Consider the following 21584-nt stretch of genomic DNA (forward strand, 5'->3'; position numbering starts at 1 on the left):
CATCTTTCTAGAAATGCCCTCTCCCTCCATCTTTCCTGTCTTTAAGGTTCATTTCAAACACTGTTACCTCCTGTGAAGCTTTCTTTGACCACCCCAATGGATGTTACTGCCCTGTTTTTGAAACTCTGTAACACTTTGTGGTTCTCTTATGGCCTATATCCCACTCTTCACTGGATCAGTCATTGGTATCCTTGATTTCTTCCCATATCTCAGGGAGGTGTATTGATGGGTGCTTGTCCCCCACTCCTCAAGGCTTTCTGAAAGAGGGGTTTTCCTCTTGGCCTAGACCTTCCTTCCTCCTCCCTACAGAGATGGAGCAAGTTTCCATCTCTCCCCTCTGGGGATCTTCCTGTCCACACAGTAGAAATGCCTTGCTCTACTTGGCAGGAAAGGCCCTGATGTGGTGGGTGAGCTTGTCAGTAATGACTGAATGTTTACATTTGTCCAATTCTGAAGTTCAGGATTAGGAGGCCCACTGTTGCCACACATCTAAGACAGGATTTTCCTTCCAGGTTTTACCAGCAAACAAAGCTATATTTTTATCTGCTTGAATACTTATCTCACAACTGTTTTCAAACTCAAGCAGGGAAAAGGAGGTGTTCTCATTGGACATCTCTAAGCCCAATAATGATTCACTCTGTCTTGAATCCTCTGCAGCAACTAGCAAAGTCATTCACTATAAAGATAGGCACTCAAAACACATGTATCAAATTGAATCAAAGGGTATAATCAATATGTTTAAAATTCATGGAATGTAATTTCTCCCATGTCATGTCCCCATAAACCATAACTTAAATGTCTTTTTGTAGATGTTAAAGAAATGCAAATGATTCTGTATATTACATAAAATATTTATTTCTTATTTACATTTCCATTTTTATGTAAATCATTGCACATAATATTACATATCAAAAAGAAAGGAAAAGATATATAAACCTTAGACATCAGTGAAGAAAGCACTGCACCATGTGATACTTATCAGCAGTCTCACGGGTCTCGTTTCTTGCTCTTTTTGGATTTTCTAGTAGTTTCTTGACGAATGGTATCATACTCCAATATGGCCATTTTGGAAAGTCTCTGTAAGTATTGAGATGATGCTCCAGCAAGAGGATCGCTGAAGCCAGAACCTGTGAAGAAAAAGAAATCAACTATTAAAATTAAGCACACTGAAATGATATTCTCTAAAATACAGGGCAAACAAAATCTCTCTTCCTCAAATGACCATTAAACACTGCTAGTTCTTGATATATCACATTAGTTGAAGTAAAAATAGAAAATATTTACTTTCTAAACTGATTGTGATGTCAAGTCATCTCAAAAATATTTAACTAGGGGTGCCTGGGTGGCTCAGTCGGTTGGGCGTCTGACTCTTGATTTGGTTCAGATTATGATCTCAGGGTCATGGGATCGAGCCCTGCATAGGGCTCCACTCAGCAGGGGGCAGGAGGGGTCTGCTTGAGATTCTCTCTCCCTCTCCCTCTGCCTCTCCCCCCACTCATGCTCTCTCTCTAATAAATAAATCTTTTTTTAAAATGTAACTAAAAAATCCTATAATACTCATATTTAATTATATAAAACTAAATCTGAATCTATAATGTACTTTTTAAAACATGGGATGGCTGTGGAATTTATTCCAAAGCAAAAGAAACAGTCTCCAAAAATAATTAACTTGTTTCATACCTTATATGTTCATCAAGTTATTTTCTCCAAATATACCATTTCTCATAAATGCTAAGTTTAGTAAAATAGTAAAACTGTAAAGGAAAATGAATCATTCACTAACTGAACAGCATACTCAAGTTTCTATTATAGAGTGGTAGTAATAATAGTAATAGATAACATATATCAAATGATCTCTCTGTGCCAAGTACTTATATTTATTTCACCCACACAACACTATGAAGTAGGCAATTAGTACTCTCTTAGACCACAGATATAAAAAGAAGGTTTAGTGGGGCTAAAAAACTTGCCCAAGGGCAAAGGATTTGAATCCAGATTCATCAAATTCAAACTTCCCATGCAATCACTACATATTGCCCTAAATATGTAAAGATGTATAAATACTTCTATTTTGAAACATATAAAACTTTGAAAATAATGTACTGATTCAAACTGTTTTAAAATATTATTTAATTTCAAAACAGTCAAGTGTCAAAAAAAGCTATCTACAATTCTCCAGTGTGGTTATTTTTGGTTTGTTTTGTTATTTGAGTGCATAACATAAGTAGGAAGTTCAGAGAAAGACAGAGGGTAGAGGGAAAGAATATAATCGGGATACTGGTTCTTAGCAGTACAATGACCCTGATACTTAGAAAAACTCTCTGGCTACAAATTAACTGGATTCTAGATATTAACCAAATGTCAAAAAGTTTCAAAAAACTTCAAACTTTATACAAACCAATACAATTAAGTTGGAAGTTGTTAACAATAAGATAAATTTAAAATCCTCAAATAGTTAGAAATTTATACACACATTTTAGATTATTCATCAGTCAAAAAAGAAATCGTAATAAACATTAAATTATTTGTAACTAAATGATAATGAAAATATTACAAAACTTCTGTGATGCAGCAAAAGTTATACATAGAGAGGTTTATACCCCAAATTCCTATGTTAGAAAAGAAGGCTTAAAAATTAATAAGTTAGGTATAAGATATACATTAGGAAAATAATAAACCCAAAGAACATAGAAGAAAAAGATAATACAGGAAAGAGAAGAAATCAATGAAGTAGAAAACAAATTTACAATAAGAAAGATTTTTTAGAAGATGAGTTCTTCATTGAAGATAAAAATAAAGAAGAAAAGTCTCTGGGGAGATTAATTAAGAAAAAAAGGCAGAAGGCACAAATAAATAACACTAAAAGAAGAGGGACACATAGAGCATGTGACTCTTGATCTCAGGGTTGTGAGTTCTAGCCCCACATTGGGTGTAGAGATTACTTATAAACAAAATCTTTAAAAAAAAGAAGAGGGATAGAAGTACAGATAAAACAAAAACTAAACTTTATGCCAATATATCTGAAAATTTAGACAAAATGCAAAAAATTTTAGAAAATATAACTTACCAAAATTGATTGAAGAATTAGAATGCCTGAAAAATCCTAAAATTAAAATGATTGAATCAATATTAAAATAATAATTCTTGCCTTGCTGTCTGTTTTGTTTGATGTTAGTGTAGCTACACAATCTTTCTTTTATTAATGTTTGCATGATTTGTATTTTTCCAACCTCACACTTTTGATCTTTCTTGCCCTTAAGTTTAAGGTATGCCTCTTGCAAACAACATACAGTTATTTTTCTCTTTCTGATACTTTGTTTTTTCATTGAAATATTTAGTCTGCTTATATCTAATGTAATTGTTGTTATGTTTAATTTTAAATCTTCAATCTTGCTAATTGTTTTCTATTTGTCCTATATGTTTTATGTTTCCTTTTTCCTCCTTTCTTGTCCTCTTCTGAAATGATCAAGTGTTTTCTCACTTTATATTTCCCCTCTATTAGCTTGCTACTTGTATTATTTTATTATTCTTTTATTGGTTACCATACAGATTATCACATGTCTCTGTGACACATTACAATCTACTTTACATTAGTTATTTTACCATTTTTCAAATAATGCGAGTATCTTACAATACTTTAACTCCACGTATGCCCCATCCTACCTGTGTGCTACTATTGTCAAGTATTTTATTTCTACACAGATTTTAAACTTCATAATACTACAGTTACTGCTTCTCATTGTTTTCCAAGTTGTTGTACTTCCTTTTTGTATAATTTCTTCCTTAACATTTTTTAGTGAAGCTCTGCAGACAATAAACTCTCTCAACTTCTACTTGAATGAAAATGTATTTGTTTCACTTTTACTTTTAAGGGTATTTTCACTGGGTATCCAATTCAAGTTTGGCAGTTATCTCTTTTTAGCCCTTGAAAATGCTATTCCACTTTCTTCTTGCTTCCATTGTCTACACTTAAAAAGTCAGTTGTATGTCTTACCATTGCACCTTTGAAGGTAACATATCTTTTCTCTGTTTTCTTGTTTTGTGTGTGTTTTTTTAACTTAGTCTTTTTATTATGATGTGCCTAGCTATGGTTTTCTTTGTTTCTATCCTGCTGAGGGCTCACAGAACTTCTTGTATTGTTGGCTTTGTATTTTTCATCAAAATTGGGAACTTATCAGCCAGTATGTAAATATTGTTTCTGTCCTACCTTGTTTATACTGGAATTAGAATTACACATGTGTGAAGCAGGTTTACCTTGTCACATAATGACTTGCACACTCTCTTCTATATTATCTTTTTTCTCCCTTCACTTTAATTGGGTATTTTCTAATGATCTTTCATTTTACAAATCCTTTCATCTGTTGCTTTCCATTTCTCCCCCAACTTTATTGCAGTATATTTCACAAATAAAAGTTGTATATATTTAAGGTTTACAACACAATGACTTGGTATACGTATATATTATGAAATGATTACCACAATTAAGTTAATTAACACATCCATCACCTCACATAGTTATCTTTTCTGGGAAAGTAACTGGGTTCTCATCTGGGAAGATGAGAACACTTGAGACCTACTCTCTTAGCAGATTTCAGTATACAATTCAGTATTATTAACTATAGTCACCATGCTGTACATTGGATCCCCAGAACTTATTCATCTTAGAACTGTAATTTTGTATCAACATCTCCCCATTTGCCCCACTCAAAACCCTGGTAACCACCATTCTATTCTGTATGTTCGACTTTTTTTTTTTTTTTTAAGATTCCACATATAAGTGATTGATTCCATTAGGAACAAAGTCTCATGCAGCATTCGTCTTTCTCTGTCTGGCTTATTTCACTAAGCATAATGCCCTGTGTGTTTAACCATATTGTCACAAACAACAGATTTCCTTTTTTACTGCTATATAATATAGGTATCCCAGCTTTTCAAAAGTTCATGTTAAGCCATTTTACTTCTATGAAAGATCTACATTAGTATCTGTTTTTGCTAACTGCCAAGAAATCCAATAAAGATTTTTCACTTTGATTTTAAAAAGGTAAAAACTGAAAATAGCGTTCAGTGTTTGTTTTGCAGCGAGCCATTATAGAGGTAGCATGCACCCTGAACAGTGAGGGTGGCACCATCAAGCTCCTTCCTGAACTACACTCAGCATCAAGCTGCCACAGCTTTCAAAAATTTCAAAGGTCAGAAACTCAAAGCAAGACTAGTATGCAGGCCATGCAATGGCCCACATGAGAGATGATGAGGGACTATCCCAAGGTCCTGAGATAATAAAGGTGTGTGTATAGTGAACATAACATGCACTTCGTTTATAAAATAAACAAAGCTTAAAAGAAACTTTAAAAAGAACAAAGCAGTTAAATCAGTGGAAAGAAAGGAAGTTAAAAAGAATAACAACCTCATAAGACATGTGGCAGGAGAAAAAAATGAGCCAACTTACTCTTTGGTTTCTCCTGAAGTGGTACCACAGTACAGGCCTTCTTAGTCTTCCTTATCCTAAAATTACGTATTATCATAAAATCACTTTTACATAAACCCAGGGTACGTTAATTTAAAAAATACAATAAGAGACAAGAAGCTGCTTTCAGCAAAACTCACTTGGTGAAGGACATCACATGGAAAGTAAATAAACATTAAAGTAAACTCATTCCATCATAACCAATCCAATCAGAAGCAGATAGGAACAACTCAACATTTCAGTTTTTGCTAATAAATTTTACCTGTAGGTAAGTGTTATGTCTAACTTTTCCCATATTTATCTTTATCTTAACTTTCTCTAAGATTGATTCAGGGAATGCTAAGAGGAAGGGAATCAAGATTAGATTAAGAGGGTATCTAGATAGGCCAATATCAACTATTGCCTACTTGTGCACATTTTACCTATTAACCACCACAATCTGAACTTTATCTTAATTAACTTCTGTTCCTACTGGAACAGACCTACATAACAAGTGGGCTATTAGAGGAAGTATGTCTTGACCGAACCTGCTATAGGTGAGATAATCTATAAGAATTGCAAATTTCCTGTAACTATATTAAACTTTAGAAGTCAGCCGGAACTCTTAAATGCCCTTCACTTCTAGGATTACTACTATAGTTATATTACCAGAGCGTGCCTTGAGAGTCACTGAAAGTGTATGATTATAATTAAAGAAATTTGAGGGGCGCCTGGATGGCTCAGTTGGTTAAGCGACTGCCTTTGGCTCAGGTCATGATCCCGGGGTCCTGGGATCTCTGCTCTGCAGGGAGCCTGCTTCTCCCTCTCTCTCTGCCTGCCACTCCCCGTGCTTGGGCTCTCTCTCTCTCTCTGTGTCAAATAAATAAATAAAAAATCTTTAAAAAAAAAGAAATTTGAAAAAACAAACTTTTATCAGCATTTTAAAAATAAATATTCACATATGGAGGGAAAAGAGGGGGTAAGGGGTTGTACACAAGACAAACAAAAATGCGTTACTTTCCTGGTTTGCCATGGCTGTTCATTCACGGGGCGCTGTGCAATATGCAGAGGAGAATAAAATACTTGCACGCAATTCGACATGTTCTCACTAGACTGGCTAAAATAAAGACACTTGTTTCAAAAACAGGGAAAAGAACTAACATTTACGTTTGCCAAGCACTTCATAAACATTATGGCACATAGCCACCACTCTTCCACTTTGTATATGAACAACACTTGTCATAACATGAATTTAATATATTCAAATTATCCTTCACTGGCTAGGTAAATTCACACTCAAGTCGATGTAAAATGGCGAGGAATCATTTCACAAACAGCCAAATTGCAAATGAAAAAAACCAAAAAACTGAAATAGAGCGAAAACAGTAGGAAGCAAAAGGAAGATTAAGAGGTAGTTGGGCTAATTTAGGGGGTGCTTTCTGGGTTTCCAGTTTCTTAAAGATAAGCATATGCAATGAAAGAAGGGTAACAAGCCTGATCTGTACTGAGACAAGTCCATTGCCAGACCCATCCCTACACCCTCCTCAGAGAGCCCTGAGACTCCCGATTAAAATGACAAGGGTGAGGGGACTGTTAGGGACAAGGGTGTCTCCGTAAGGATGGAAAGTCACTGTCCTTAAGTAGGTTTTATACTTCATGTTCCCAACTGTCTCTGTTCTTTCTACATCCCTGCCATCCCTCCTCTGTACCTATTACCATCTACTCCACTAGCAACTCGCTCGCTCTCTTCCACCATCCCTGATTCTGCCTTATTTCATTATAATCTCATGGAAGAAAGAGTGATTTTGCTTTTTATATTTTTACAGCTTGGAAATCTGTCCTCAGATAATATTAAGAATGATAGGGTGTGGTTAAGTAAACTATGGATCCATTAATGAGATACAATGTAACCAGTAAAGACTGTTTGAAGATGATGCAGTGACATGAAAAGAATGACTATGTGTAATAATAAGTTAAAAAGGCAAAATAAAAAATTGTAAGTACACTAAAATCATAGTGAAAACAAAAGTCCCCAAAAATGAAGAAGAAAAGAAGAGAATGAACACCTAACAATAAAAATGGATATTTTAGGATGGGTAAATTATCGAAATATTGTTTATCTTTTTTCTCCAAATTTTCTGCGAAGTTCTTATCTATTTTCATAATTTCGTAAATTATGCACAACTTTTCATTTTTAGTGTATTTTCATATGACCAAAACTTATTTCAAGAGTAATTAACAAGAACAATAATACTAGTAGGAAACTCAATAAGTATATTTTAAAACTCCTATATTTGTGTGCTGTGTGTAACTGGCTGACTTTAAAGCTCAGGGAATATGAAAATACCAATTTTCCCCTAAGGAGAGTAGCAACTCAGACTACTATAAATGAATCATCTTTTTTTTTAGGCTGGCAAAGTGAACAAGTCCTGGACATTCGATAAATCCCTGATGGATAAATAGATAAACCAAAGCAGCCACCAAATAGAATATGAGACTGTCTTACTAACTTATAGATCCCTTTGGAGAAAGGGGTTTTCTTTTAACAGTATGTCAGCCAGTCTGATTTATAAAAAGGAAGGTAATTATGATAATGGTTTTAAATGCCAATATTCAAAGTGAGTGGGACTTTTCTTTGACATACTCCTTGTCCAATTGTCAGCGCAATTCTTCATCAGGCTGTCATCTCATTTAGAACCTCCCCTCACACTACGTCAGTCAGACTAGAAACAAAACCCAAGGCACTATATTCAGCATACGGAAATCTGTTAATATTGCAGAGAGTTCATTTATTTTTATTGCTAAAAATTCCAATATTCTCATGGGCAATCCATACTAGGGCAACAAATATTTTTAAAAGGAAGTCCTTAAGTCCTTTCTGGCAATGTCCCTCGAAAACTGAGAAAAGGGCGTACTTGTCAAACCAAATAAAATTGCTACCTAGATTAAAACGTGAGATCCTTTATGAAAAAAATATCAGTGGGCAAGAAAGCCTTCAATTCACTAGGCAGGAAAACCTCTACCTTGAGCAGTATTACTACAGATACGTGTCGAACACAAGAGAACTGAAGAGCAATGGTCTACCTGACTGGAGGCATCTCGGTAGCAGCATGAAGCAGTCTTGGATGAACTTCTAGTGGAGGTGAACTTACACTTTTTGGGCAACTCTGCAGTCCTGGTAAATACGGCATTTTGACACATTCTTTGAACTCTTCTAGACCAAATGCTGTGGTATATTCTAATTAAAAATAGTATCATAATCAATGGTATTAATTCTTTTTTTTTTAAGATTTTTTTTAATTTATTTTTCAACAGAGAGAGAGACAGCGAGAGAGGGAACACAAGCAGGGGGAGTGGGAGAGGGAGAAGCAGGCTTCCTGCTGAGCAGGGAGCCCGATGCGGGACTTGATCCCAGGACCCCGGGATCATATCCTGAGCTGAAGGCAGACGCCTAACGACTGAGACACCCAGGTACCCCAATGGTATTAATTCTTGATGAAATGTATATAACTTCTTTTACCACATACTAAAATGCATAATACAATATACTTAATCAGTCATTAAGTAAAGAAAATAAAGCTACTGTAATTTATCTAGTATCTTTCCCAAGAGAATACCTTTCAATTCCTACCATAGGGATTGTAGGGAAGAGTTGATTCAGGGGCTGATTCAGAAGTAGAACAAGGAAAAAGGACAGCTTCACAGATCTCCCACAGTTGTCACTGTCCTCCACCCTCATTATTTTATATAATTAGAATTTCCAGAATATTAAAGAAATTCACATTGAAAGAGTTTAAAAGCACTTTTAAGAGTCTTGTATTATCTGCTATTTTAAACCTTTCTACCTTCCTGCTTTTATGTAAATAAGAGGTATAAATACTTGATTATTGAGTTAGCAATGAGACATTAAAGAATTTTATTTCAGGCATTGATTTTAATTTTCTCAGGGGTGCCTGGGTGGCTCAGTTGCTTAAGTGTCTGCCTTCAGCTCAGGTCATGATCCCAAGGTCCTGGGATGGAGCCCCGCATTGGGCTCCCTGCTCAGTTGGGAGTTTGCTTCTCCCTCTCTCCTTTTCTCTCTGTTGCTCCCCCTGCTTGTTCTCTCTCTCTGTGAAATAAGTAAATAAATAAAATCTTAAAAAAATAATAATAATTTTCTCTCTGCAAAATTTCACACAAATCTATAAACACTAATATTGAAGCATCAAGATTGCTTCTCCTACTGACCTCACATAAAAGAGATTATCAAATTATTTAAAAACAAAACAAAACTTCAAAATGAAGGCAATAAATGGGCAAAAACAAATTAAGAAATTAAAGGTTCAGGTGATCATTAAACTAATTGTAGAGAATTGTCTCTTAAGCTTTCTCTACTAAGCAAGTCTAACACAGCAATAAAAATAGTATCTAATGGGACTGGAGTTATATTAAATGCTCCAAATGCTATTTTGCAACCTTTAAGTTTTCTTCTTCTGGAAAAAAAAAAAGTTTCTCCTGATCAAAAAACATACAAATTCTCTTTTCCGCAATTGTATTTGGGGGTAAAGGACAGATAAATTTATGTCTTCTGAGTATCTTTAATGGGAATCTAGTGAAAAGTTGAAAAAATAGAGCAACACACTCAAAACCAGGAGCAATGAAATGGGTTGAGGAGTTTGGATTTTACTATTTTCAAGAATTACATCTCTATTTATAAAGCTGAAGGCAGAATTCAGCATAAACAAGAGATACAATTATAATTTGAAATTTGAAATATAAATTGAGATTAAGCTATTAATATATTCATACACATGTCAAAAGTCCTCAGATTAGTCTTCATTGAGCAACGGTAGAATATAAGATACTTTCCACATAATGTTTTGGTTAGAATTATGAATACAAAAAGATGCTGTTAAAGATTTGGCTTTCTTAAAACATAAAAACCAACTTGAGGTATTTAAAAACAAACACAATTTGTGAAAAGTAATATGACCCAACAGAGATAGCACTGCACTGATACCAAGAGAAGTAGTTCTTTAAAATTTGTTTCCATCATGAGCTACAGAATTACATTAAAGTAAATTAATTTTAATTTGCTTCCATTTTTATTTTCCATAAACTTAGGATATTATCCTTCCATAAATGTTACAGAAATTATAAGATGTCTCCTGACTGCTTAAAAAAGTACATGTGTTTGTTTAAGGCACTATTTCTATATTTTCTTCAGTAAAATAATTGTAAAAATGAAGTTACCTTTCTTCATCTTTTGTGTTTCTAAAACTGCTTTCCTCCAACTACTCTCAAAAAGAAAACAACTGTCAAGGGAATTTCTGGTGACGTTAGAAGTAGCAAATTTGATTTCAGGAGAGAGGACTGGCATTTTTTCTTCTTCTTTCAACAGTGCTGATGAAAGTGAGATGCTGCTTCAGATTCAGGACACAAAATGAAAAAAAAAGTATTTCAGAGATAGATATTTTTTCTAATTTGTTTTCCATCATATAGATTAAATACTAACATAGGCTTACATGGAAAGTTCACTTACAACATGTAAATACATATTCTTGGGATTTTAAAGTAAGAGGCCGTTAATAATAGAGCTAAAATTGGTAGTAAGAGTTTTTTCTTTTAAATATTTTAATAAGTTCTTTCAAATCCCTGGTCACAGATATTTAGGAATATAAAAAAAAAAATTAAAGTCCAACAGCAAGTTATGGTGCACAAGACAAGAAAATGTTTAGGATTCTCTCAAATATATTACCGTTGCACACAATGACCAAGTGGGACTTATCTCTGGGATGAAAGGTTAGCTCAACACACAAAAATTAATGTGATATACCACTTTAACAGAATAAAGGATTAAAAAGTCACATGATCATCTCAATAGATGCAGAAAAAGCATTTGATAAAATTCAACACTCTTTCATGATAAAAACTCTCAGCAAACTAGGAATAGAGAGAAATTATCTCAACATAATAAAGGCATGTAAATCCCACAGTTAACGTCATACTCAATGGTAAAGAATCAAAAGTTTTCCCTTTAAGATAAGGAATAAGGCAAGGATGACCACTCTTACCACTTCTATTCAACTATAAGTCCTAGCCAGAGCAATTAGGAAAGAAAAGGAGTCCAGACTGGAAAAGCAGCAGTAAAACTGTCCCTGTTTACAAATGTCATGATCTTAAATATGTGGAAAATCCTACAGACTCCAAAAAATCACTTGCACTTTTATACACTAACAATAAACTACCTGAAAGGGAAATTAGGAAAGCAATCCAATTTACAATAGCATCAGAAAGAATGAAATACTTAGGAATAAACTTAACTAAGCAGTGAAAAACTTATACACTGAAAAACACAATGAAAAATTAAAGAAGACACAAATGGAAAGATAGCCCATGTTCACAAATTAGAAAACTTAATTTTGTCAAAATAACCATACTACCAAAAATGATCTACAGACTCAATGCAACTGAAATCCCAATGGCATTTTTTTTTACAGAAATAGTAAAAAAATTTCAAAAATTCATATGGATTCACAAAGGACCCCAGATAGCCAAAACAATCTTGACAAAGAAGATCAAAGCTGGAAGGCAACAAACTTGCTAATTTCAAAATACATCACAAAGCTAAGGTAACCAAAACAATATGATAATGGTATAAAAACAGACACATAAACAACTGGAAGAATAGAATCCAGAAATAAATAGACATATACACAGTCAACTGACCTTTGACAAGGATGCCAAGGAGAACACAATAGGGGAAGGATAGTCTCTTTAACAAATAGCATTGGAAAAACTAGATATCCAGATGTGAAAGAATGAAACTGAACCCTATCTTACACCACACAAAAATCAACTCAAAATGGATGAAAGACTTAAACCTAAGACCTAAAAGTTAAAACTCCTATAAGAAAACATAGGGGAAAAGCTTCATGACATTGGTCTTGCGATGATTTTATGGATATGATACCAACAGCACAGGAAACAAAAGCAAAAATAGACAAGTGGGACCTGCATCAAACTAAAGAGCTTCTGCACAGCAAAGAAAACAATCAACAGAGTGAAAAGGAAACCTATAGGCTAGGAAAAATATTTGCAAATCATATATCTGATAAGGGGTTAATATCCAAAATATATAACTCCAAAGCAAAAAACAAAACAACAACAAAACAAAACAAAACAAACAAACCGTAATAACCTGGTTTAAAAATAGGCTTAAAGACTTGAATAGACATTTCTCCAAAGAAGACATACAAATGGCCAACAGGTATATGAAAAGATACTCTGGCCAAGGTCAAAGAGGCCTGTGTTCTCCTCTAGGATTTTGAGGTTTCCTGTCTCACACTTAGGTCTTTCATCCATTTTGAATTTCTTTTTGTGTAAGAAAGTGGTCCAGTTTCATTCTTCTGTATGTTGCTCTCCAGTTTTCCCAACATCATTTGTTGAAGAGACTGTCTCTTTTCCATTGGATATTCTTTCCTGCTTTGTTGAAGGTTAGTTGACCATATAGTTGTGGGTTCATTTCTGGGTTTTCTATTCTGTTCCATTGATCTATGCGTCTGTTTTTGTGTCAGTACTATATTGTCTTGATGACTACAGCTTTGTAATTTAGCTTGAAGTCCAGAATTGTGAAGCCTCCAGCTTTGCATTTCTTTTTCAAGGTTGCTTTGGCTATTCAGGGTCTTTTATGGTTCCATACAAATTTTAGGATTGTTTGTTCTAGCTCTGTGAAAAATGCTCACGGTATTTTGATAGAGATTGCTTTAAATGTGTAGATTGTTTTGGGTAGTATAGACATTTTGACGATGTTTGTTCTTCCAATCCATGAGTATGGAATGTTTTTCCATTTCTTTGTGTCCTCTTCAATTTCTTTCATAAGTGTTCTATAGTTTTTACAGTATAAATCTTTTACCTCTTTGGTTAGGTTTATTCCCAGGTATCTTATTATTTTTGGTGCAATTACAAATGGGATTGATTCCTTGATTTCTTTTTCTGCTGCTTCATTATTGGTATACTCCATCTATCCCTACTTTGCTGAGGGTTTTTATCAAGAATGGATGCTGTATTTTGTCAAATGCTTTCTCTGCATGTATTGAGAGGATCATAGGGTTCTTACCTTTTCTTTTATTAATGTGGTGTATCATGTTGATTGATTTGTGAATACTGAACCAACCCTGCAGCCCAGGAATAAATCCCACTTGGTCGTGGTGAAGAATTCTTTTAATGTATTGTTGGATTCAATTTGCTAGTATATTCTTGAGAATTTTTGCATCCATGTTCATCAGGGATATTGGCCTGTGGTTCTCCTTTTTAGTGGGGTCTTTGTCTGGTTTTGGAATCAAAGTAATGCTGGCCTTGTAGAAGGAGTTTGGAAGTTTTCCTTCCATTTCTATCTTTTTGGAATAGTTTGAGAAGAATAGGTATTAACTTTTCTTCAACTTCTTACTAGACTAGTAAGTCTACTTCTAACTGACTAGACACACCACCAGAGGCAAAGAAAACAAAAGCAAAAATGAACTATTGGGATTTCATCAAGATAAAAAGCTTTTGCACAGTGAAGGAAACAATCAACAAAACTAAAAGGCAACTTATGGAATGGGAGAAGATATTTGCAAATGACTTATCTGAAAAAGGGCTAGTAACCAAAATCTATAAAGAACTTATCAAACTCAACACCCAAAAAACAAATAATCTGGGTAAGAAATGGGCAGAAGACATGAATAGGCACTTTTCCAAAGAAGACATCCAGATGGCTAACAGACACCTGAAAAGATGCTCAACATCACTCATCATCAGGAAATACAAACCAAAACCATGATGAGATGCCACCTCACAACTGTCAGAATGGCTAAAATTAACAAAAGAAACAACAGGTGTTGGCAAGGATGTGGAGAAAGGGGAAACCTCTTGCACTGTTGGTGGGAATGCAAACTGGGGCAGCCACTTTGGAAAACAGTATGGAGGTTCCTCAAAAAGTTAAAAATAAAACTACCCTATGCTCCAGCAATTTTACTACTAGGTATTTACCCAAAAGATACAAAATACAGATTCAAAAGGGTACATGCACCCCGATGTTTATAGCAGCATTATCAACGATAGCCAAACTATGGAAAGAGCCCAAATGTCCATCAACTGATGAATGGATAAAGAAGATGTGATGTAGATAGATAGATAGATAGATAGATAGATAGATAGATAGTGTATATATATATATAGAGAGAATATATATATATAATGGAATATATTATAATATATCAAAAAGAATGAAATCTTGCCATTTGTAACAATGTGAATGGAGCTAAAGTGTATTATGCTAAGTGAAATAAGTCAAAGAAAGACAAATACCATATGATTTCACTCATTTGTGGAATTTAAGAAATGAAATAGATGAACATGGGGGGAGAGTAAAAAGAGAGAGGGAAACAACCCATAAGAGATTCTTAATGATAGAGAACAAACTGGGGTGATGGAGGGAAGTGGGTGGGGGGTGGGCTAGATGGGTGATGGGTATTAAGGAGGGCACTTGAAGTAATGAGCACTGGGTGTTGTATGTAAGTGATGAATCACCGAATTCTACTCCTAAAACCAATTATTGCACTATATGTTTAACTAGAATTTAAATAAAAATTTTTTAAAAAGATGTTCAATGTCATTAACCATTGGGGCAATGCAAATCAAAACCACAGTGAGATATCACCTCACACCTGTTATGATGGCTCTTATAAAATTTTTTTTAAAAGACAAGTGTTGGGCAGACGCGGCTGCCCTGGAGCTGCCCACAATGCCCAGCCATGGTCAATCCCACCGTGTTCTTCGACATCACTGTGGACGGCAAGCCCTTGGGCCGCGTCTCCTTCGAGCTGTTTGCAGACAAAGTTCCAAAGACAGCAGAGAACTTCCTGCCCTGAGCACTGGGGAGAAAGGATTTGGTTATAAAGTTTCCTGATTTCACAGGAATATTCCAGGATTTATGTGCCGGGGCGGGGGGTACTTCACATGCCATAAGGGCACTGGAGGCAAGTCCATCTATGGGGAGAAGTTTGATGATGAGAATTTCATCCTGAAGCACATGGGTCCTGGCATCCTGTCCCTGGCCAATGCTGGACCCAACACGAATGGTTCCCAGTTCTTCATCTGCACTGCCAAGACCGAGTGGTTGGATGGCAAGCATGTGGTCTTCGGCAAGGTCAAAGAAGGCATGAACATCGTGGAGGCCTTGGAGTGCTTTGGGTCCAGGAATGGCAAGACCAGCAAGAAGATCACCATTGCTGACTGTGGACAGATCTAATAAATCTGACTTGTGTTTTATCTTAACTACCAGACCATTCCTTCTGTAGCTCGGGAAAGCGCCCCTCTACCCCCACCTGCTCGAAATACCCCAGAATCTCTGTGCTCTTGCTGCAGTTCTGTGGGCTCCAAGGTTCTTTATCCCCAGGTCTAGCTGGATTGCAGAGTTCAGTTTATGATGATGAAATAAAACCTAAACCACACACACACAAAAAAAAGACAAGTGTTGATGAGGGTAGAGAAACTGGAACTCTTGTACACTATTGGTGGAAATACAAAATGGTGCAGCACTATGGAAAAAAGTATGGAGGTTCCTCAAAAAAGTAAAAATAGAACTACCATATGATCCAGCAATCCCACTTCTGGGTATTTATCCAAAAGAACTGAAATCAGAATCTCGAAAAGATACCAGCACACCCATATTCACTGTGGCACTTTTCATGATGGCCAAGATGTGAAAATAATCTAAATGTCCATCAACAGATGAATGAATAAAGAAAATGTGGTATAGATATACAGTGAGATATTAATCATCTATAGAAAAAGAACACAATCCTGAAATATGTAATGACATGGATGCACCTTGAGGACACTATGCTGAGTGAAATAAGCCAATCACAGAAGGACAAATACTGAAGATTCCACTTATATGAGGTATCCAAAACAGTCAAACTCATAGAAGCATAAAATGGTGGTTTCCAGGGGCTGGAGGGAGGAGGAAACAGGGAGTTGCTAATTAGTGAGTATAAAGTTTCAAGACAAGTTCTAGAGATCTGTTCTTCAACATTGTACCTATAGACAACAATACTGGATTGTACACCTAAACATATGTTAAGAGGGTAAATCTCATGGTAAGTGCTCTTGCCACAAAAAAAATTAAAATTTTAAAAATTATTACCATGATAATATGCATGTGCCTAAAAAAAAAAGATAGTTTCTATGTCCCATGGGAAATAAATATGTCCTCATGATAGCCATTACTTTTATTCTAAACATGGACACAGAAGAATAATTATGTATTTTACTTAATTTGCCACTGGTCAAATTAGGTTAAGGTCCACTCTAATGACCTCATATTAACTCGATTACCTCCAAGTAAGGTCACATTCTGAGGTTGGGGTTAGGACTTCAATGTATTAATTGGGGGGGGGGGCAAAATTCAATACATAACACTACATCATAGCCTAAATAAAATATGTGTTGGAGGTAATTTTTTAAATTCCACTTAAATAAGTGGGATAAAAATTTATTCACTCTCTTAAAACCAATTTCTAAAATCAAAAAAAGGATAATATACAACAATTGAGACCTACACAATTCTACAGCACAATAATAACTATTGATATTCTGGGTAATATTTGAGGGAGAAAAATATTCTGAAAAGCCTTCTGTATCAAAGACAATAATAAATTCAGTAAGATTTTGGTATTAAATGCATTTACCATATACTAATCATTTAAAAATTGGAAATCCCTGGTACTTCCCTGTATTATTTGGGCTTCAAAGGACAGAAAATCCAAAATATGTGCTTAAACAAGATTTGCCCTCAAATAAAAGCCTGGCCAGACATCTCAAGTCTGGTTCTAAGCTATCAGAGACCCCACCTACTTCTCTACTCTACTGCTCCATTGCCCTGAACACATACTATCTATAGTTCAAGATAGCTGATTGAGTAAATGAACATTCGTACTGGCATTGATGGAACCAGAGTTTTCACTGAGAGAGAAAAAGATACAGATTTCACAGCAATAAAGAGTAAACAAAGACTTTGAAGTCCTAACGATGAATTGGAAGTATAAGACTTTCATCTAAAAAAGAAAAAAGACCCCCCCCCCAAAAAAAGTGTTTCCTAGCTCTGTTTACTAAACCTAATAACTAAAGTTAAAAAAAAAGAAAGAAAGAAAAAGAAAACCACAAAAACCAACCAGAAATAGCTGATTCCAGGTCTGTCGAAGGAAATGTCCAAGATGAGCCTAGAACATTTTGTCATTCCAGAGATCTAGTAATCTATCAATGAAGACTATAACCATGGTAGTCATCAACTTAAAAAGGCTCCAAGCTGACCAATAATGAGAGTTATAAACATTAATAAAAACATTAACTGCAATGAATTGAAATATATTAAATATATATATATGTATATATATATATATATATGTACAGGCATACCTTGTTTTACTGTGCTTTGCTTTATTGCACTTCACAGATAATTGTTTTGTTGTTGGTGGCTTGGGGGGGTGGTTTGAGGATTTCTTTGTGTGTTTTTTTGGGTTTTTTGTTTTTTTACAAATTGAAGGTTTGTGGCAACCCTGCGTGGAGCAAGTCTCTTAGTGCAATTTTTCTGACAGCATTTGTTCATTTCACATCTGTCACATTTTGCTAATTCTTGCAACATTTCAAACTTTTTCTTTGTCATATTTGTCATGGTGATCTGTGATCAGTAGTCTGTGATGTTACTACTGTAACTGTTTTGATGTGCAATGAAGCGTGCCCATATAAGATAGCGAACTTAATCAGTAAGTGTTGTGTGTATTCTCACTGCTCCACTGACCAGCTGTTCCTCCACCCCTCTCCCTCTCCCCGGGCCTCTCTATTCCCTGAGACACAACAATACCAAAATTAAGCCAATTAATAACCCTACAATGGCCTCTAATTTTTCAAGTGAAGAGTCACATGTCTTTCATTAGAAATGATTACACTTAGTAAGGAAGGCAAGTCAAAAGCTGAGACAGGTTGAAAGCTAGTCCTTGTGTGCCAAACAGCCAAGTTTAAATGCAAGGGGAAGTTCCTGAAGGAAATTAAGAGTGCTAATCCAGTGAACACACTTATGGTAAGAAAGTGAAATAGTCTTATTGCTGACATGGAGAAAGTCTGAGAGGTCTGGATAGAAGATCAAACCAGCCACAATAGTCCCTTAAGCCAAATATAGAGCAAGGCCTTGACTCTCTTCAATTCTATGAAGGCTGAGGGAGGTGAGGAAGCTGCAGAAGAAAAGCCGAAAGCTGGCAGAGGCTGGTTCGTGAGCGCTAAGGAAAGAAGCCATCACCGCAACATGAAAGTGCAAGGTGAAGCAGCAAGTGCTGATATACAAACTGCAGTTAAGTTCTCCAGAAGATCCAGCTAAGGTAATTAACGAGGGTGGCTACACTAAACAACAGATCTTCAGTGGAGATGAAACAGTCTTCTACTGGGAGAAGATGCCATCTAGGACTAGATGAGGTGAGAAGAGAAATCAGTGCCTGGCTTCAAAGCTTCAAAGGACAGGCTGACTCCGTTATCAGGGACTAATGCAGCTGGTGACTTTCATTGGAAGCCAATGCTCATTGACCATCCCCCAAATCCTAGAGCCCTTCAGATTTATGCTAAAATCCACTCTGCCTGTGCTCTGTAAGTGAAACAACAAAGCCTGGATGACAGCACACCTGTGTATAACATGGTTTACTGAATATTTTAAGCCCACTGTTGAGACCTACTGCTCAGGAAAAAGATTCCTTTCAAAATATGACTGCTCGTTGAAAATGCACCTGGTCACCCAAGAGCTCTGATGGAGATGGCCAAGGAGATTAATGTTGTTTTCATGCCTGAGTACAACAGAAATTGCTGGTTTATAGGCCTGTAAGAGAACTGATCTCTGAATTTTTTAATTAAACAACTAAGGTCTAGCAGGGTTATTAAATGGTTTGCCTCTAATGTTATACAACAAGGAACAACAAGAGTATTAATTTATCAAACTCTCTTAATGGAAAGGAGAAATGGACAAAGGAAAGTGATTAAAGAAGTATTAAAATTGAGCTCTAACAAAATTAAAACTAAGCATGTAAAATATTAGGAAAAACAATTTTAAAAGCTATAGACAAATTTCCCATCTGGACAATAGGGGACTTCCCATATCCTAAAATTCATAAGCAGCCAATTTGCCAGTTTGTGTTTATATATTCAATTCACAGGAAGAATTACATGGAAGCAGTCCCTAAGTTAAGAAACCCCAGGCTGTGAATTGAGAAATGAAGAAATATAGGAGCAATGGCACCTACAATACATCCCATCCACCTATATATCCCAGAGCCCTTTGTTACTTCCCCTTTCCTGTCGCCCGTTCCTGGGTGGGACAAAATATTTATTTTCTTGTTAACCTTTCTGTGCCTCAGTCTCCCTACCTAGGGAACTAATAAGCTCTGTCTTACAGAGTTATTATGAAGTTTGAAGGTGATTTAAGACAAACATCTAGCTAAATGCCTAGTATGCTGCTTTAATTCTCAAACAAGAATCTTCAGTTCAGACTGCAGTAAGGTAGCTTTACACACAGAGACAAATGATGGCTGCTATTATTATAATCATCATGATTATTACCCTAGGCCAAGAATCAGCTAATGGCTAGGTACGAGAGGTACAGCTTGACTCAATGCCTTTTCCTCTCTTCCTCTTTTCCTTTCGGGGGAAAGGTGCACCCCTAGAACTCTCCTGTTTTTCTTCATACTGACCTGTTCTTGCCTTTTGCTTTCCATACCCTTCATCTCCTTGCATAGTACAAATTTAAATATTTTCCCATGATGTTCTATTCATTTTTGTGGTACTCATCCCCCACTCACTGCATCTGCCAAGTCTTCTTTGTGTTCATTTCCTCATATAATTTGTACACTTTGACTGTGAGCTCATCTTCAGAGAGATTGCTACCTATGGGAGTCCAGTACTCCCTGAGCTCTGGAAACTTTGCTATACGGACTTTTCTATTGGTCTCTGCTTGGCCCTGGGTTTTGGAGGTGCCAGAGCAGTTGGTATGTCAGTTTCTTGGATGGTGGTCCCCAAAGCATGCAGTCATGTGAATTCAGACCCCAGACTTGAGCTGTATGTGTATGAAGCTGTGCAGAGTCTATGTGCCGGGTTTAACAGCTAACCCTTTTCCTGCCATAGTCCAAGTGGATGGCAAGCTTCCTTGCAGTCTCCTCAGGCCAATGGGGGCATATTTTTCTATTATCACCTCAGTGTCTGTAGCAGGTTGTATTTTTCAAAGAAGGATGCACTAATACATATCCATTCCTACACGTTCTTCCTTCAATGTGATATTGACACTCCTTCAAGAAGTGAGGTCTGTGTTCCCTCTCCCTGAAACTAACTTCCTGAGTAAATAAAGTGCCTTAGAAGTGACACTGTGTGATTTCCAAGGCTAGGGCATAAAAGGCGATACAATTGGCTCTCTCTTGGGATACTCACCTATGAAATCCAGCCACCATTTTGTGAGGAAGCCGGGTGAAAGGAAGAAGCCACCCCATACAAAGGATCCAGCTGACATCCACAGCTAAGGTCTCAGTCCACAGCCAGCATCAACCACCAGACATGGGAATGAATGAGCCTGCAGGTGATTCCAGCCCCAAGCTTGTGATTCTTCCATCCAAGGCCCCAGACATCATGAAGCAGAGCCAAGCTGTCCTTGCTGTGCACTGTCCGAATTCCTGACCCACAGAGCACAATAAATGGTTGTTTGCCACGACTAAGTTTTGGAGAAATTTGTGATGCAGTCATAGTAACTGGAAACAGTACGCCTTTGTGACTTCCAGCTTTCGGCAGATGCTCAACAGTGGCTTCCTATGTGAATGTTCCTTCATTTCTGGCACCTGGGGATTTCCTTCTCTTGGTCCCTAGCTCAGCCACATTTCCATAAATTATCTTATTATATTTTATCCGGCATATGAAATATACCAAAGTAGAATGGAGTCCCATCCATGTCAGCTTCTTCTGCCACACCATCCAGAAGTTCCCATAACTTTTCAAATGAGGACATAAAAAACTGATGCTTTTAATTCCTTTTATATATAAAGATACTTAAAAATAAAAAAGAGAATGAACCCTATAGAAAAATGTATTTATTAAAGGA

The 21584-nt window shown here is 36.1% G+C and overlaps 1 protein-coding gene and 1 pseudogene across 2 annotated transcripts; one reads left to right on the top strand and one right to left on the bottom strand.

Moving 5' to 3' along the window:
* Positions 1 to 936: 936 nt before the first annotated feature.
* Positions 937 to 21542, bottom strand: CUNH8orf89 (chromosome unknown C8orf89 homolog). Its single transcript, XM_035011343.1, has 6 exons — positions 20924 to 21542; positions 10676 to 10842; positions 8528 to 8681; positions 6465 to 6560; positions 5447 to 5502; positions 937 to 1127 (listed from the first exon to the last, which is right to left on the bottom strand). The coding sequence occupies exons 1-6, from the start codon at positions 20980 to 20982 to the stop codon at positions 988 to 990; spliced, it is 672 nt and encodes a 223-aa protein (XP_034867234.1). The 5' UTR covers positions 20983 to 21542; the 3' UTR covers positions 937 to 987.
* Positions 15202 to 15915, top strand: LOC118014923 (annotated as a pseudogene). The gene has a single exon (XR_004680420.1). The product of XR_004680420.1 is annotated as a peptidyl-prolyl cis-trans isomerase A-like (transcript).
* Positions 21543 to 21584: the final 42 nt, after the last annotated feature.

This window comes from Mirounga leonina, unplaced genomic scaffold, assembly GCF_011800145.1.
Source record: "Mirounga leonina isolate KUSES-001 unplaced genomic scaffold, KU_Mleo_1.0 Mir_165, whole genome shotgun sequence".
Lineage (NCBI taxonomy): Eukaryota > Metazoa > Chordata > Mammalia > Carnivora > Phocidae > Mirounga > Mirounga leonina.

What these genes read in the sequence shown, in the direction of transcription:
- CUNH8orf89 (XM_035011343.1), bottom strand. Translation starts at nt 20,982, where the DNA reads ATGGGGTGGCTTCTTCCTTTCACCCGGCTTCCTCACAAAATGGTGGCT. An exon ending in ATGGTGGCTGGATTTCATAG is followed by an intron (nt 10,843 to 20,923) that starts GTGAGTATCCCA and finishes AATCTGAAGCAG; the next exon opens with CATCTCACTTTCATCAGCAC. An exon ending in AACACAAAAGATGAAGAAAG is followed by an intron (nt 8,682 to 10,675) that starts GTAACTTCATTT and finishes ATTTTTAATTAG; the next exon opens with AATATACCACAGCATTTGGT.